The 14020-nt window shown below is 36.1% G+C and overlaps 1 protein-coding gene across 9 annotated transcripts in view; it reads right to left on the bottom strand.

The window, feature by feature from the left end:
• LOC123881198 (CAP-Gly domain-containing linker protein 1-like) overlaps nucleotides 1-14020 on the bottom strand; it is a 60126-nt gene that overhangs the window by 45612 nt on the left and 494 nt on the right. For 8 of the 9 annotated variants that reach the window (XM_045929865.1, XM_045929856.1, XM_045929858.1 and 5 more), the window contains exon 2: nucleotides 13522-13857. In XM_045929865.1, the coding sequence (XP_045785821.1) occupies nucleotides 13522-13753 (232 nt within the window). In that variant the 5' untranslated portion in view covers nucleotides 13754-13857. The remainder of the gene's footprint in view (nucleotides 1-13521; nucleotides 13858-14020) is intronic. The other variant, XM_045929854.1, reaches the window with a different exon arrangement.

The raw sequence follows: 14020 nt of genomic DNA, 5'->3' as shown, positions 1-14020 counted from the left end.
AATGCCTTTAGTATTATCGAGGCCAATATATGCATAGATTTAGCTAGCTGTGGGTTGAGAATACATTGTGCTAATATAATCGTAATGTTTACAAATAATCATCATGGTGAGTATCAACAAGTAATCATGTTTGACATAACTATATTTTATAACTCATTATAAATATCAAAGAGGGATCGCCTATAGTTATAGCACAGGCATACCTAAAATCTTTAAGGTTAGCAGAAAGTTTGGCGTCAAGGTAAACTTGTTGCAATATAAAATTAATATGCGTACGTTGCATTCGGTTTTAGCGAAAATAATGTGATCCTAAGTCGCGGGTTAGGATAAAATATACATACGAGTATGTACATAAGTACTACCCAATTCTTCTTACAGCTTTAGATAAAATTCAGATGTAAAATAAATGGAATAAGTAACTTTTAAAGTCGAAGTATCTACTTGAAAAATTGTTTTCAAGGAGACCAACTAACTTTACGAGCTCTTTTGAAACCTCTGTTTGTCTGTTGGTAGTACTCTACCAGGCCACTGATTGTTTTACATTTGACAGAACTAATATATTTTTTTAAAATTTTACTCCTTGTTTGTTGTTGAAGACTGTTTCTGTTATCTCTATAAAGACTTGCCTTTACAAGCTTTATCAGGGATTATATAGAAGGCCTGTACGTTGAAAATTTAGGCTGGTCATTTGCATAAATGTGGATGCTCGAGAAAGTAGGTAGCTATTGTCAGTTTGGATAACACCACCCACGTCACAAATTGAAGGAATGAGTGACATGCAGAAAGCCGGAAGCAGTGTGTTGTACACAAGTTGTTACTCTAACAAGTCTATCTGGATTCTGGTTGTACAGAACAGTGTTTCCCAATTTGGGGTAGTTAAGTACAGCCCATTGCTAATGGAAACGCGTTCTGTTATTCTTATACTTAAAGTGTCTAAAAATTAGGCACATCACTTGGGTTAACAAGGTGAGAACAACTTGCTAACTACTCTGTCTCAGTTATACTCATCTTTGATGACAAAAAAGACTGTAGGTACTTCGTTATGTACTTCATTTTGCTGATTAGTAGCTGATCTGTCTCGGGTGGAGTTTTTAAAAATCCTTTCTTAGTTGTAGTCTAGACCGCATGTTATAGAATATAGACAAATGTACATGCAAGATCTCAAGCTTCAAGATCATCTTTCCGAGCATAATGCAACCGATTCGGCAGTTTTTTTTTCTCAAGAAGATACTTAATAACTAGACGAGGTTTTGTATGAAAAAAAATTATGGAAAATCCAACAGAAAAGCTGGAAGGATGGTATTTTTAACCGACTTCCAAAAAAGGAGGAGGTTCTCAATTCGTCGGGATCTTTCCCCGATTACTCAAAGACCCCTGGACCGATTTGGAAATATTTTTTTTGTTTGAAAGGGTATACTGTGCAGGTGGTCCCATAAGGGTATACTGTGCAGGTGGTCCCATATAAATTTGGTGAAGATCTGATGAATATCTTCGGAGATGGAGAACAGAACTCCTCAATGGATAAGAGCAAATTGCTCGCGATCACTGTAATAGCTTAGTAAACAGTAGGGTTTTAACTGGGCATAGCATATTATAGTACAGTGGGGCCACTAAAAATTGTGAAATAAAAAATTTTCAAAAGAAAAATAAAACCGACTTCAAAAACCAAAAACACTAAAAAGTAGAAAATAATTTGTGTTTAGGTAAACACATGTAATGTACCTAGGTATGAAGTCGGGCGAGCTTCACTCTTGGATTTCTAATTTTGTTTTAATATGCTCGCTCGACTTCATACCTAGGTACATTACATGTGTTTACCTAAACACAAATTATTTTCTACTTTTTAGTGTTTTTGAAGTCGGTTTTATTTTTCTTTTGAAAATTTTTGTATTTGAAAATACTATACGATACATTAGTAAATTGCACCCTGGCGAAACCGGGGCGGGTCGCTATTACTTAAAATAGACTAGCTGATGTCCGCGATTTCTTCCGCGTGGATTTAACTTTTTAAAAATCCCGTGGGAACTATGTCACTTTTCGTCTCTGGAGTTCGTCAACTATATATATCCAAGCAAAAATCACGTCGATCCGTTGCTCCGTTGCGACGTGATTGAAGGACAAACCAACAAATAAACACTTCGCAATTATAATATAGGCATTGGAAAATATAATACGAAACCTAATGCTAATCTTTACTTGTACGCTCGGATGTCGCGTCGGTTGAACCATTTTTGATAGCCCTCATTGCGTACAATTTGTATTCAATTACATTCGCAGTACCACCTCATTGATTAATGAAACCTAAGCATTTAATGAATGAAACATAAGCAGTCGTTTACTTATGGGCTTTCAGTAAACAGTGTCTGGCTAATAAATAACTGTCTACTTCAACTTTTAAGAAGATTAATTAATTTAATTTGTCATACATATGAATTAATAACTGAATGATGCGCGCGACTTCGTCCGCGTGGATTTAAGTACTTAAAAATCCCGTGGGGGCTCTTCGATTTTCCGGGATAAAAAGTAATCACGCCGATCCGTTGCTCCGTTGCGGCGTGATTGAAGGACAAACCAACAAACAAACACACTTTCGCATTTATGGGTATTATTTTTATTAGAATAATAGTTAGCTGTTGAAAGTTAAATATTATTATATAAGTAATTACTACGTAAGTATAACTAATTCAGCATAAGACTGAAATAACTAAGTAAGTGTTTAATTTATACTTACTCAATCGCAGTGTTTGAAATCTCTCTGAATTTCAGCCCAACATTCTACAACTATTTTTGGAATATTTTGTTTGACTAGGTGACACCAAATATTAGGCTACTTTTAACCCGGCAAACCAATGAATTCCAACGATATTTGAAAACCGAAAGTTACGCACACGAATTCGCGGGCATCATTTGTGATAGAGAACATAGATAGGTACTTATGTAAATTAAAAATACAACTAGGTAATTATTCATTCATATAATATAAGTATTTCAAGTATTTCATTACGAGAACGGTCTAGTTAGAACTTAGGGTTGAATACAATGGGTTGCACAACCGGGCAACCGCCAAACCTAAAAGATATCGTTTTGGCGACATTTTGTCATGTAATTTGCACAAACATGCTTTCTAAATCTGTCGCCTGTTCTTTTGTTGGCATGACTGCATGTCTATCAATTTGATTACAATTTATAACTTTATTAAATGTCAGTCACACTGTCTGTCGTTACATTGGCTTGTTTGATTATAATATTGTTACGTGTTGTTAATTGATATTGAAGAAAGTAAACAAGCTTTGACACACTATTGATACTGGTTTATGACATTTATAGATGTAGAGTGTCAGAAAAGATAAAGGGACCAGAATCAGATAAAGAACTATTTATTTAGGATAGTTGTGGTATCATAGCTGTCCCAACACAGCATAATTTTTGAAAATCTTCTCAGTGCGATACTACGTTGTTAGTATATTACATATTATAGAAAACCTGCAAAATCTCAGGTTCTTAGACCCAGCGGCACGGGTTCGGAATGCCTTTCCTCCCGAGAACAACGCAAGAAACTCGACGGTTGCTCTTTAATTATTATAAGAATATAAACTTATCCCTATTTCTTTTGTAACTAGGAAAGAAACAGGATATATATCACAAAGCCGCGGCCCACTTGAGAAATAAAGGAACTAGAATTACAACACTGGTTGGGCGGATCCGGATCAATATAACGACGTCCTGCACGAGGCGCAGTGCAACACTAATATCTCTACTAAACGACAAAATTCTCAATTAAGTACAATCTACGCTTTTGTTTGTCTTAATTAAACTAGAAAATAAAAAGTGCCGTTTTGTCCCGTCTCTAGCGCCGAAATGCAGCCAGTATTTAACTAAACAAGTGTAAATTAAAAATTTATAACACCCCCGACGATCCAAAGTATTTGAGTTTTCCAAAACATCATTTTCAAATAAATAATTATGTATTTAGGCAACGTCCATCTTGACAGCTTGATATTTGTCTATTGACAGAATATTATGAACCTAACGGTTATCTAACCTTCTTTTCTACAAGAAAACTAGAAAAGAGCTGATAACTCTTAAACGGCTGAACCAATTTTTTTAGATTATAGCTAAGAACACTCTCGATCAAGCCACCTTTCAAACAAAAAAAACTAAATTAAAATCGGTTCATTCGTTTAGGCGCTACGATGCCACAGACAGATACACAGATACACAGATACACAGATACACACGTCAAACTTATAACACCCCTCTTTTTGGGTCGGGGGTTAAAAAGTACGTTAAATTACGTGAAATGTTATGACGTCACATCTGTGAATTTCATACAAGCTCCCTTACTAAGCGAGCGTTTTGACGTTTGATAAATAGTCGCTGATTTGACTAGTAGTCATCATCCCTATTGTCTTCTAGACCTGTCGCGTACTATAAAGATGCCGATGTCATGTAACGGCCAAAATTAATAATCAATTATTCAGTAATCTCTCGATCATCATGATCGACTCATCGCCGGCTCACTACAGAGCACGGGTCTCCTCTCAGAGTGAGAACGATTTTTGGCCAAAGTCTAGCACACTGGCAAAGTGCGACACTATTTCTTTAACGATACAATTGCCTCTATTGAGCATACCTCGATATACCTCGTTAATTCAGAGCTGCGAAGTAGGTACACAAGACGCAGAGGAAAGCGTCGAGGTGTGCGCCGAGCCGGATCAATATAACCGCATCCTGTACAAAACGCAACAATGAGCTTGTGTTTTATCTACAGCATTTCCTCAACACTTAAATTCACTTAATTTGAAAAGCAGTCCTTTCTACATTTCTCAATAACTATTCGTATCTACCTACCTTATTCGTATGATTTTTAAAGTATTTTATCCCATCGCTCTATGTATCATAATCTTTAATGCGTAAGAGACATGTTCTTTGCCATGGACCACCTACTCATCTATGTTTAAAGCTAAATATGCTTCATCCATAATTAAGTATGTTTGATCCATTCGAGACATTATGGAGAGCAACTGGAATATTGTGGAAAAGCGTACCGAGTGCAGTGCAAAGCATTCGCTTTGCTTTTTCCATTTCATCCACAACATAGCTTCCCAAGGGACGACTGATCCCAAAAGATCCATCCTCACTTTAGATTTCTAGAAATAGCTAGAGAATGTATGTGGATTAGAATCAATGCTTAAGAACGGATAGTGGAGGTAAAAAGTGATCAACTAATTTTGCACTTAATTTTCTCCTTATCTACACATTTCCCGAATCAATGACCGGCCTCAATGTAAAGACAATACACACCAACATATTGTGAACAACGCAACTTGAATTGTCTTGAAATAGAAGAACTAAATTACAACACGGATGAGGGCGGATCCGGGAAGCATAAGGACGTCCTGTATGAGAAACAACTCATTACTGATTGCTTAACAACAATGGAGCATAAAAACTTGCATTTGAATGTCAGCTTGGCCCGGTACACTTGCGCCACCAGCGGGATGATTCGCTAACTCAGTGTCTAACACTAAATGATAACCACCGAGCTCATTTGACATTTATTTTTAATCCATTGAAGGTTTTCTACGAAAAAATATTTTGATATCACACAATGTAGAACCAACCAATGTCAAATGAGCTCGGTGGCTATCATTCAGTGTTAGACACTGAGTTAGCGAATTGTTACCCTGCAGGTCCGACACCACGTCGTACATTTACATATTCATATCAAATCGTAGTATTTTCTTTGAAATATTACTTCCCTATTACTTCTCTACATAGTATAAAACAAAGCCGCTTCCCTTTCCGTCTGTCCATATGTACGCTTAGATCTATTAAACTATGCAATGAATTTTAGTGCGGGTTTCATCATAGAAAGTAACTGAAGAGAAGGTTTCATGTATTGGTTAATTGGTTTTGTGTTAATTTGTTGAAATATAATTTGTTCAAGATGTCGAAAGAAATCAAGCCGAATGAGAGCCGTTCATAGAAAATATTGTCTTATTCTTTTGAAAATAACAAAATAACCAGACTGAAACCACACTAGGTACTAATGATTAGTATGTACATTAACATCAGTACGAAGCCGGGGCCGATCGCTAGAAAAATTATACATAATTTCCCAATTGTCTCAAATCTATTCTGGACTCTGCTGTGACGCTGCACCCCACCAGCGAACCCTAAATCGCTAGGCATCACGCGATTTAGTGTTCCGGTAGAATACTCCTGCCATACTCCTTCCAGGATAGCCCGCTTCCATCTTAGACTGTATCGTCACTTATCATCACCCCCAAGTCCTAACTTGTTATCGAATAAAAAGCATGTTCCCGGCATCGTGTATGATGGCGTTATGGATTTGAGATAAGGTCGATTCATAGGAAAGCTAAGATCACTCAGCGGGCGAGTGAGATCGAATCAGAAATGAAGAAATCCGTAGGAGAATCTGAGTAACCGGCATAGCTCAACGGATTGCGAGCTGAAGTGGCAATCGAAAGAGCACATAGGTCGAAAAATGATAGACGGTGGGGTCCCAAGGTGCTGGAATGGTGACCTCGCACTAGAAAGCGCAGCGATGGGAAACCCTCTCTAGATGGACAAACGAGTCACTGGATTCAGACAGCGCAACGCCGTATCGCGTGGATGTCCCTACAAAGACCATGTCCAGCAGTGGACATCTCTCGGTTGACGACGATGATGGTGATGATTTTGCCGGCATCACAGCAATATTTCCTCAATTGTAAAAGTATCTTCACATTCTTACTATTGGTCAGTTGCAAAATGGTCACCGTCATGGTAGATGGCGTAGAAAGTGATTTATGCCTCCAGTGTACGAATAATAGGAGATAAACGGAATTCAGCGTTGCGAAGCAGATCTTTAAAGATTTTCAAACTTTTGTAATGTTATGAGCTATTTTAGGCAACTTACTTGTTCCTGTACTTCTGAATTATAATGTACCTCAGTACCAACCAACAATCTAATAGAACACTAAAACTCCATCTCATTGAAATTATAATTATTTACTAGCTGATGCCCGTGATTTCATTCGCGTGGATTTAGATTTTTAAAAATCCCGCGGAAACTTATTGATTTTCCGGGATCAAAAGTAGCCTATGTTACTCTCCGTCCTTTCAACTATCTCTATGCAAAAAAAAAAGTCGGATGGTTGCTTAGTTAGGGCGTGAAGGTAAAACAAACATACAAAGACACTTTCGCATTTATAATATTAGTATAGATTATATAATTTATTATAATTACAATATATTCTTACTTATTATCGCGTTAATATATACAATCAACAATCTGAAACTATCAATATTTAAAATCAATAAACATAACAATATTATCTACAATTATTATAGCTCAATTTATTAATATAATAGCTGTTTAATTAAACAATCTTTGGCTTCCTATGGGCTGAGATGAAGTAACGGTATTATTATGTAAATCTACTGATGAAGGTCGGTTCGCAAAACCGGTATATCTGTAACTAGGTATAACAGGATGTAATTTTTTACCAGCGCCATTGCTGTTAATCTGGTCTGCAAACAACAGTAAACAGCAACTATTTAGTTACTTTCATTTGAAACTGGATCACTATCTTGGCGTATAAAAATAAAAGTGATGTCAAAACAGAGTGAACAAAATAAAGAAAATTGTAAGCAGTCTCAATTGCGATAAGAATTTATCAAAGTGCTGGTACTTAACTAGCTACTATATTCTCGAAAAAAAACATTTACGGAAGAAAGGCCAATTTTCTTTATGAAACTTTTTTGGAACTTTTATAGCAACGAAGATACCGGTCTGTGCAATGGCTAGAATATGAAATTGGTGAAACAATTCTTGTAGATAACAAGACTTGTGTTCCACTTATTACATCTTCATGTACGAACATGGCGAGAAAACGGTCAAGTGCATCGCTGTGCTGGTCTCAAAAAAATCATGCCCATTTTTACTTTACCTCAGAGTTTTAAGACAAACTCCCGCTTTTTATAAATGTGCATACAGTGCAGATTTATTTATATAACAGCTGGAAAGTTTAACAACAGTCCCTGTCCTTCAGAGTTCCTATATTTAGAAGTCATTCATGCCGTGTGAGCAGTGAATGTCTTCTAAGAATAACGTTCTAAAGTTATTCTGGTGTCTAAACATTTGTATCATTGTAGGTAGATGTTGAATTATCAGGAGCCAAATGGGGAGCCAAACGACTGACTAATTTAATATGCTAATTTCAAAAGGTGAACAAACTTATAAACCCTTGAGTTGACGCCCGCATACTGCACTAAGCGTTTTTATTGTCACTATCACGCAAGTAGGAGAGAAATCGTCGATTAGCCACGAATCTACGTCGACGATCGATGCGTACCTACACGCCGAAGCAAATTGAAGTCAATTTCAGGTGAAACTCAACGGGAACCATGATTATTGTATTGTTAAAAATTGACATTATAACACTTTCTCTTCAGAAACGTGCCCATTCTTGGTTTGAGAAGAGAATGCCTAATTGCTTTGAGTACTCAATGTATAATTTTGATGGATGATGTTACTGATAATATTTACGAGTACCACAAAGTTGGTAAACAGATATTGTTTGAGATTGAGAACGTAACTTTCCCATTCTGTCTCCAAGAATGTGTTAGGCAGTCACAATGGTTAAACGTGGTTAAACTTAGGTGGAAAACTGCAGCATGGTTTATCCTTTATTGCTACTAGTTGCGAAAGTCCGATGTCGATGGTACACGGTGTAAAAGGCAATTAAATGTGACTTACGACAACACGTAAACCTCTGACCTGGTCAAAACAATCGCCGCTGGTGTTGTTTAAAGGCAACATCAAAGCCTGATACTTTCTCAGGCATAGTGCTTAGGTATTGCGAATTCACAGAAAATTAAAATACAAAGCGCTCATAGCCTAGTAGTTAGTTACTAAGACGTCGCGTCGGCCTCCTATTCTGGAGGACAGGGGGGTTCGATCTCGGGCACGCACCTCTTCGGAATTATATTACGTTTTGAGGGTGAAGAAAAACATCGTGAGGAAACCTGCATACCTGAGAATTCTTCATAGGTTCTCAAAGGTGTTTGAAGACTACTAATATGCACTGGGTTAGCACTACAACTAAAACCTCATTCTGAGAGACCCGTGCTCAGTAATGGGCCGGCGACAAGTTGATTATGATGATACCTACTAGACGAAAAACAGGAAAATCCTTACAGAGATCAACACCCAAACGAGGCACTAAGATCTATCAAATAAATCCTTCTTGGAAAACTAAGATATTGCACTACCTACTTTGTATCCATATAATAATAGGTAGGTAATTACCATTTAAACTATAGGTATATAACGTTAATATTTCGCATAACGATCAGACGTTAATTAAACCACTTTAGCACTAAATATGCAATAAATTTTGGCTATAACAAAAACTGGTTTATCGGCGGTCAGATCACAGTCCTGCCGTCGTATTTTGATGAGATTTACGTCCAACGACAAATCCGAGGTCTAATGAGCTGAGGTCACCCATGCCGTGCACCTCATAGTTATAAATAAGCTAAGATGATGACCTAACGCAAACAGAAGGTATTATTATTATTAGAAGTGGCGTTTAAAAACGTTATTCAGCTCTTCATATTTTGTATTCAACTACTAAATCAATATATTAATGCAAAAGTGTATGTGTCTGCCTGCATTTAACCGTTTTTGGCTGGTACAGAGTTAGCTTACTTTCTGTGGATGGATGTATTCTACTTTTTGCCCCAGAAAATCAAAGATTTTCCACAGAATTTTAGGAAACCTAAATCCACATGGTCAGTGGATACCACCATATCCCAAGATAGGTAATACCATATACCTATCATGTATATGGTACAGAGAAAGCCTGGAGACATGGACTACATTTTTATTCTGGAATATCAAAGAATTCCCACAGAATTAAAGAAAATCTATTATAAAAATCTAAAGTCGCAGGCTTCTTCTAGTAGGTATACGTATTACACACTTAGACATATAATATGATACAAGCAATGTGACAAATGTAATTGGGTGCATTTTCTTTCATTTCGTTTTTCATTTTACCCAGATCACAATAATTACATATTATGGATGACGGCTCAAATATGCAATCTGATACATTAGTACCTATAGGTATTTATGGCAACATGAATTAACTAGTATTAGTTAATTAACTAGTATTAGTTAATTAACTAGTATTAGTTAATTCATGTAATAGTAATAGAATGTTAAATGTTAAGGTATAAATAATGGGCATGTTTCAATTGTGGTTTTACAAATAATATTTTCTAATACGCATAAGTAGTTAAGAACTTATTATTGAATTTTGTATCAAGCTTATTAAATGAACAAATATTTCAAAAAGACTGTAAAGTCCAAAAAATTAATCTCCATAAAATAAAAATCTTTTAGGCAAATCTCTGTTTTTCTCTGTGGAAAGGGAAAATGACTAAACAAGATCTACAGAGCATACTAGACTTTGCTCAGACTTAAGACACATTTTAAAAGAGAGAGAGTTATGTGTCAGACATAAATCTATCTTGTTTTAATTCTTAATACACTAAGCAAAATAAAAGTATGCTCCATTGAACTATGCCTATGATTTCCAATATTAGGATACATAGTTTGTACACTAGCGGCACGCTATGATGGCCGGTTTGACACATTACAATAGTGATGTGGAATGTCAATTTATTCTCGAACAAAAAACAATTAAGTTTTGTTTTTGTACCTGATTAAATAGGTTTAATAAAACAAAAATGTATATGTTTATTTAATTTATTTGAACGAACTGAATATTTGAACGAAAATGAATATACATACTTTATATGCACACAAGAAACATATGAATACAAAAGATACCAAAAAAGGTGCCACAAAAGGCCATAATTAATCAGATTCGTCCATACTACTATTTTCACTGTCGTCACTGCTATCATCACATACATTAATAATTATATGTTCGTTTTCTATAATATTATCTATTTTCACATCTCTTTCATAATCTTCCCTTATTAATTTAACAGTTCTATTCACAACCTTTTCCCAGTCTCCTTTAGTCACATGTTCACAAGCTTCTTCTAATAATTTTAGCATTTTTTTTGTGGTAAATGGGGGTTCTGTATTGTGTCTTGCAGCATATCCCTTAATTTGAGCCCACACCAACTCAATCGCATTATACTCACAATGGTAAGGCGGTAACCGTATAACTCTGTGCCCATGTTCTAATGCTATTTCGTCAATGACGTATCGGATCTTGGTTGGTTTGTTTTCTTTTAAAAGACGTACTAATTCCGCTTTTAACATATTCATGTTTGCATCTACGCCATTTTTACGAAGCCATGCGACGATATCAGCTTTCTTTTGGGATTGGGCAGGTGGCTTGTCAATTTGCATCGAGTGGTATGGGGCGTTGTCCATAATTATAATAGATGGTTCAGGGAGGCTACACAACATTGAGGTAAACCATTCAGTAAACTTTTCTCCATTCATGTCTTCATGATAGTCTCCAGTGGTTTTTGACGCAAAAGCCATGAGAGAACCTTCGACAAACCCGTTGATGGTTCCGGCGTGACAAATTATAAGTCGCGATCCTTTTCCTACAGGAACTTTGGAAGTAGATGCTGCTGTGTCATCGTTCCAAGAACGGCCTACAGTATGGTTAGCATTAAGCCATGTTTCATCCAAGAACACAACATTTTGCCAATTTTTGATTTCTTTCACTTGCCGTAAAAAAGTATACCTTGCCATCGCTATATCAAATCTTTCCATCAATATTTTGCGTTTGTTACATTTTTTGTATCGAAATCCAATGGTCTTCAAAATCTTCCTTAAAGAACTTTCCCCACCGAAGAATAATCCAGCTTCCTTCAGTGAATGCACCAACTTTTTTCTTGTTGGATACTCCTTCTGTAAATAGTAGCCGTAAACATGTCTTCGGATAGCATCGGCATCAAAGCTATCGATGCCTACGACTGGTTTTGCTCGTTTTCTCTTTTTTGGTGTGTGAAGTTTATTTTCTTCTGTGCCAGTCTCGCCATATTTTTTTTTAGTTATCCGTCTAACAGTTCGTTGTCCAATATTAAGCGCATCAGCTACGCGTTCAACCACTGACGTTATAGGTAAAATTGGCCCTCCATTTTGAGCTTCACGATCGAAATAGTTACGAAGGTGTATTACGAACTATTTAGAACAGTTCTCTGCGTACGTTCGGTCATATCGACGAAATCCACAACAAAGGGCTTGAACAGAGTCCAAATTAACGAGCAAGGGTCAACAGTAATGCAGTATCAATATTTGAAATCCAAAGCCAGGTCAAAACTATATCACAATCGCATTGCACTGACAGTTTATACTTTTCGAAGCAACGTCAATTCGAAACTGCTTTGTTTTGCATTGAGCATTGACGCGAGTTTGCCGGAGGTAGTAGTTGTGCTAGCCAGCGATCCTATGTGACGATCGTATTAGATTCCATTTTTAAAAATTTATTGATATTTTTTTGCGATTTCAGAGGTTTGTCCACATAGTGAAAATTGTTCATATTCACAAGTACATTCACCCCTTAAATGGTGCAAACTGATTTTTCTACACTTGTATACATTTAAGAAATCAATTTAATAAATAAATTTTGAGTTCTAAACCTAAAACTACATTCGATAAAATTTATGAATCTCTGCACATCACTATCGTCAATAAAGTAATACAATTATTTCCTTCAAAGTCGTTATCAATTAATACGGAACTTCATGAGCGGACAAACGTCAAACCGGCCATCATAGCGTGCCGCTAGTTTAGTTTCCATAATAAGTATTAAGTAAATATGTGAGTATAGCTGGAATGATCTATATATGTATTATTCCAAGTTATTTAAGTACTGCTTAGCTATGTTTCACCTAGAAAATATTTTTTTGTGTTAATACTCAAACATCTTGACTTTTTGTGCTTTCTTTGACTTACTAGAAGTTTAATTTAGAATTTCAATTCAAGTAAGGTACTAAGATGAGATTTATAAATTGTTAAATTAGACTTAAATGAAGTTGTACTCTAATATTAACCTAATACCAGAGTTTGATTGGATGTAATGAGATTGACAGCTACAATGAGTAAAGTCGAATCCATCAAATGATGTTGGATTGATTAGCCAATTTGAACTCCATTCATTGGAAACTAATTAACAATCAATCTAAAAAATACTAAAAAACAAACAGCATGACCAATGAATTTTAGATACGAAATCTGTCAATTGCAGTTTGCACACATCATTGTAAAATTTATATTCAGTTTCTGTAACAGATGTTATTTATGACTTTTTGTTTATAGTTAAACAATATACTTAGTTAAATATTTTATTTTGGGCCCTTAAAACTTGGACTGTTTTAAATTAAATTATGTATTACTTACTTAACATGATTAATTTTATTTGGATGTAAAAGTCCTGCATTCTGTTGTAAGAACCCAAAAGGATACTTCAGAATGTACCAACTTGTGTGATAGTATGAAATAAATGAACTCACCACTTCTTGGAGAGATTGGCACAGCAGGTTTTGGTGCAGCATTGGAACACAGTCTTCCGATCTTGGTGGGTGGCTTGAGTCCCGATGGTTTCAGGAAGGTTGTAGGTCTTGTGGCTTCGGATCTGGGCACTGTGGATGCAGTTGTGCTGACCGAAGCTGCGTCTGATGAAGTTGATGACGGTGCAGGTGGATGCGTTGTAGCTTCAACAGCGGCTTCCGATTTTTCACTCATCTTCAAGCACTTTTAGCACTTTTTTAACTTTTAACACTTTTTTTTAAATTACGTCACGTCACGTTCCCATACTTTGCTTAAAATCGAGCTACGGTTTCACGGGCCTAGTAAAATAATAAAACAAGAGTGAAAACAAAACGACGCGTCTCAGACTCTCACGGCTAATAAACTAAAAATACCGCAAGTTCCCGCGCAATAACAGAACACGCAATCTGGATCACGGCCATAACGCAAGCGTAAATGTAAATAAATTATATTTACATTTTC

The sequence above is a fragment of the Maniola jurtina genome, chromosome 3 (assembly GCF_905333055.1).
Source record: "Maniola jurtina chromosome 3, ilManJurt1.1, whole genome shotgun sequence".
In the NCBI taxonomy this organism is placed as follows: Eukaryota; Metazoa; Arthropoda; class Insecta; order Lepidoptera; family Nymphalidae; genus Maniola; species Maniola jurtina.
This window is presented reverse-complemented; position numbering and strand designations above follow the sequence as displayed.